The sequence below is a fragment of the Pelodiscus sinensis genome, chromosome 1 (genome assembly GCF_049634645.1).
Source record: "Pelodiscus sinensis isolate JC-2024 chromosome 1, ASM4963464v1, whole genome shotgun sequence".
NCBI classification, from domain to species: Eukaryota; Metazoa; Chordata; order Testudines; family Trionychidae; genus Pelodiscus; species Pelodiscus sinensis.
Genome location: NC_134711.1, coordinates 86,040,435 through 86,045,284, shown reverse-complemented (window position 1 = coordinate 86,045,284; position 4,850 = coordinate 86,040,435). Strand labels below are relative to the sequence as shown.

Sequence of the window (4,850 nt, the reverse complement as noted above, 5' to 3'; positions counted from 1 at the left end):
GGAATAAATGGTAAGTTTTCCGAAAGGAGAGAGATAATTAGTGGGGTGCCCCAAAGGTGTGTCCTGGGACCCATCCTATTCAACTTACTTATAAATGATCTAGAGAAATGGGTAAACAGTGAGGGGGGCAAAATTTGCAGATGATACTAAACTGCTCATGTAAGCTAAGACCAAAGCAGACTGTAAAGAGCTTCAAAAAGATCTCACCAAACTAAGTGACTGGGCAACAAAATAGCAAATGAAATTTAATGTTGGTAAATGTAAAGTAATTCACATTGGAAAAAAAATAATCCCAACTATATATAGAATATGATGGAGACTAATTTGGCTACAACTACTCAAGAGAGTAGTTGGAGTTGGAGTAATTGTGTATAGTTCTCTGAAAACATCCACTCAGTGTGCAGCAGCATTAAAAAAAAAACAAATAGAATGTTAGGAGTCATTAAAAAAGGGATAGAGAATAAGATAGAGAACATCTTATTGCCTCTATATAAAATCATGGTACGCCCACATCTTGAATATTTCATACAGATGTGGTCATCTCATCTCAAAAAAAGATATATTGGCATTGGAAAATGTTCTGAAAAGGGCAACAAAAATTATTAGGGGTTTGGAACAGGTCCAATATGAAGAGAGATTAAAAAGACTTGGACTTTTTAGCTTAGAAAAGAAAAGACTAAGGGGAAGATATATTACAGGTCTATAAAATCATGACTGGTATGGAAAAAGTGAATAAGGAAAAGTTATTTACTTAGTCCCACAATAAAAGAACTAGGAGTCACCAAATGAAATTAATAGGCAACAGGTTTGAAACAAACAAAAGGAAGTTTTCTGCACTCAGTGCACAGTCAGCCTGTGGAACTCCTTGCCAGATTATGAGGTGAAGTCTAGAATTTTAACAGGGTTAAAAAAAGAGCTAGATAGATTCATGGAGGTTAGGTCCATCAATGGCTATTAGCCAGGGATGGGTAGAAATGGTCTCCCTAACCTCTGTTTCTCCAGAGGTGGGTGACAGGGGAGAGATCACATTAGGATTACCTGTTGTGATCCTTCCCTTTGGGGCATTTGGTATTGGCCACTGTTAGCAGACAGGATACTGGGCTAGATGGATCTTTGGTCTGACCCAGTATGGCTGTTCTCATGTTCTTATGCTAAACGGGGAGGTAGGGGCTATGTATTCCTCTTTGCCCCTGTCCCATACCAAGATTCCCCCAAATCTCCTTCATCCCCAGGGGTTCTGCGTGCCCTGTTTGTCCCTTCCCTTATATCTCCCCTCCATGCCAGAGGCTCTTTGAACTACATTATTCCTCACTCCTTCCTCTCCTCCCACCTCACTCCTCTGTGCCATTATTCTTTCTCCCCCATATGGGTGATAATTACTCTATGGTGTCTACACATTAAATGCTGGTGAGGGAATGGATGGCACTCAGCTACAGGTATTATGTCTGAAAGCATTCCTGAATGCCATCAACTTCTTATTTGAGCTACAGCCAATTGCAGGTATCTTTGAAACTGTGGCTGGGAAAAAGAATGGATCTCCCATTACCTCTCTTGGTTTCCAGTTTTACCCCCAAATATTTATGTTTCTGGATATTGATCCTTATAACAATCCCTGGAATTTTGGAATAGATTTGAAGTGATACTAAAAATGTATCTCACACACACACACACACACACACACACACACACACACACACACACACACACACACACACACACATGCATGCATGCATACTTACATAGAAATACTGTTGAGAATAACACTTAATAAGCTTATACAACAGAAAAATAACTTCAGGGGATAGCCGAGTTAGTCTGTATAGCTGCGTTTCTCAAACTGTGGGTCTCGACCCCCCGGGGGGGGGTTGCGAGCAACTTAGAGGGGGGTTGCAGCAACTTAGAGGGGGATCGCAAGCAACTTAGAGGGGCGTCGTAGTATCACAAAGCTGGAGAACCCCTGCTGTACAGGATAAACTTAAAAAACAACAAATGGTCTGGTAGCACTTTATAGACTAACAAAACATGTAGATGGTATCATGAGCTTTCGTGGGCACAGCCCACTTCTTCAGATGACCAGAAGAAGTGGGCTGTGCCCACGAAACCTAATGATACCATTTACATGTTTTGTTAGTCTATAAAGTGCTACCAGACCATTTGTTGTTTTTCATGTTTAACAGAAAAGTATACTTTGTGGTTGTTTGCAAGGTGAGTTGGTCTTTGGATCTTAGACAGACAAGGTGGGTGGCATGATATATTTTAATGGACAGTTTATACTGTCAAAAGACTGATCGCAAAGAAAGTTTGTCTCTTTCAGGAACAGAAATTGATCCAATAAAAGATATTATGTCACACACTCTGTCTCTCTAATATTATTTTTACATGGTAATTGTTTATTTTCTTGTATTAATTATGATTAATTATAATTATTATCTAATATTAATTATTTATTAGCAGTAAGTACTGAATGATAAACCAATTTTTATGTCTTTTACAACTTGTATAGATTGAAAATGAATTTCCATCAGAGGGCAATAGAGAATGAGAAAGAGGAAAAGACAGATTTCTTTGTGTTTTTGAGAAATGCCTTCTAATCTTGCCCATCCATGCTTTGTAAAGAGCAGCAGATTCATAGCTAAATTGCATTGTTTTGAAATGTCAATGCATATAATACAGTAGTAATTTAAAGTATTTTTCTCAGTTTCTACATTTGCAATTTAGAAACTCAACTCTCCAGAGAAGAAAACAATTTATGCCTGTGAAGAAGAGGAATGTCTTCCTTTCTGTGGAATGGGAAAGGAGTCCTATTTTCTGATTATTTCTGCAGTCGTTCAAATTAAGTAACTCTTTTGTACATAGTGAAAAAAAAAAGAATAAAAATACCTCTAAATGGAAAAAATTACGAAATATGGATATGCCGTATGATAAATTATAAATAACTCTACTTATCAAATTGTGTACGCTCCAAAATGGAGGCAAAACCTGATTGGCCAGTTTTTGCCGCAGAGTACAAGTCACTGAATAATCAGAGAAGTATTGTCCAAAGAAAATATCGACAAATATGAAGCACTGTCATCTGAATACCGCCCAGATAGAAAAACTACAGTAATAGAAAAGAAAAAGTGCAATTTTAAAGAGACTCTTGGTTTAAGCAATTCAGAGAGTAGCAGATATTGTCATAAATTTGGATTCAGTAGATGTAGGAATCATTACAGGTTGGAATCGATAGTGAGTCTTGGTATAAAATATAATTGGAATATAATCAGAAAATTTGCGGAGTATAAATTATGTAACGTACATACAATGGTGAGTGCGGTAGGAGAAAGGAACAAAAGGGGTTAATAAACAGCCTCTCAATCTAACAGCAACAAGAGAGCGGAAGAAGGAAAGAACAATAGACATCGCGCCACTTTTCATCCGAGTTTTCTTTCAGGTCGGCTCATCGAATATATAAGGCGAGTGCAAGTGTTTGTGGGCTCAATCGCGTTGTGTGATTCATCAGTAGCAGAATGTCTGGTCGTGGCAAAGGGGGAAAGGGACTCGGGAAGGGAGGTGCTAAGCGCCATCGGAAGGTGCTTCGTGATAACATTCAAGGTATCACGAAACCGGCTATTCGTCGCTTGGCTCGTCGCGGTGGTGTAAAGCGTATTTCTGGGTTGATTTATGAAGAGACCCGTGGGGTGCTGAAAGTGTTCCTGGAAAATGTAATTCGAGATGCTGTGACTTACACTGAGCACGCTAAACGGAAGACTGTCACTGCCATGGATGTAGTGTATGCTCTGAAACGCCAGGGTCGCACTCTCTATGGATTCGGAGGCTAAATCTTAAGGCAATTTTAAAACGACAGAAAAACACAAAGGCTCTTTTAAGAGCCACCCAAACTTTCATAATAAGAGCTGTTAATACTGCCTAACGAAAGGACAAGTTGCATTGCAGCTTTTTACGTTATGTGAATTGTGTTAGCGTTCTTGTGTTTTGGATACTTGCAGAAAACCGTGCAAGTTCTTTCCTTGCGGTATTTGTGGTTATGGCTAGAAAACAATTAAGCTAAATAACATTTGCTTATTTTGTCGGTTTTTGGGAAACAAGCAGAACATCCTAAGTGCCGGCAGAAAATAGCTGTTAGAAAGGTGTGCAATTCTTATTTCAGAACAGCGGCGCCGCTAATTTAAAATCGAGGTTATAGTAGGAATAATTATTTCCCGTTAGAAGGTGTAAACCAGCCTAGCCAAAACACATGAAAAGGAAGTATTTTGGGCCACTTTTTTATATCGGTCTCCTTGCCAAGGGGACGACAGAACAAGTAAGGAAACGTAGAAATCTAAGGCGATTAAAAAGAATAGTCCTTATACAGTTTTCTGTGACAGGCACACTTACCTTTGTTCAATTTGAAAACCCGCTCCCAGTAGCAATATTCTACAGTTCTAAATAAGTTTTAAGGAAAATGTGCCCACCATTCCTTTGACATTGACTTCGGTATATTAGAAATTCTGTTCCTCGCTTTTTCGCAGACTAACGAGACAAAGGAGAGTATTAAAAGAAAAAGAAAAATGCTCACGAGGATCAGTTTAGAAGGCTGTGTCTCCTTGGTTTTTTCTAATGCTCTTTCGGAACACTGCAGGATACAATCTTGGGAAAAAATCATTACAAAGTAGCAAGGATCCGGTCCCGGTCAATAAGCTGTTAAGAATCTTCACTGTATTTTCACTTTAACAATTCGTATTCATGGTGTTCCTAAAGTTTCATTTTCCCAATCTACATTACTTTGAGATTTCTTAATCTAGATCTGTTAGGTCAGTTGCATAAAAGTATTTCTTACATTTAAGCCACTTCATTGTCTCAGAAACAGTCTT

The 4,850-nt window shown here is 38.6% G+C and overlaps 1 protein-coding gene across 1 annotated transcript; it reads left to right on the top strand.

The window, feature by feature from the left end:
- Window positions 1-3,470: 3,470 nt before the first annotated feature.
- Window positions 3,471-3,876, top strand: LOC102450788 (histone H4). The gene has a single exon (XM_006125908.4). It carries the CDS (start codon window positions 3,507-3,509, stop codon window positions 3,816-3,818), a length of 312 nt encoding a protein of 103 aa, XP_006125970.1. The 5' UTR covers window positions 3,471-3,506; the 3' UTR covers window positions 3,819-3,876.
- The last annotated feature ends 974 nt before the right edge of the window (window positions 3,877-4,850 follow it).

Excerpts from the sequence above, each read along its gene's own strand:
- LOC102450788 (XM_006125908.4), top strand. The coding sequence starts at position 3,507 with ATGTCTGGTCGTGGCAAAGGGGGAAAGGGACTCGGGAAGGGAGGTGCT.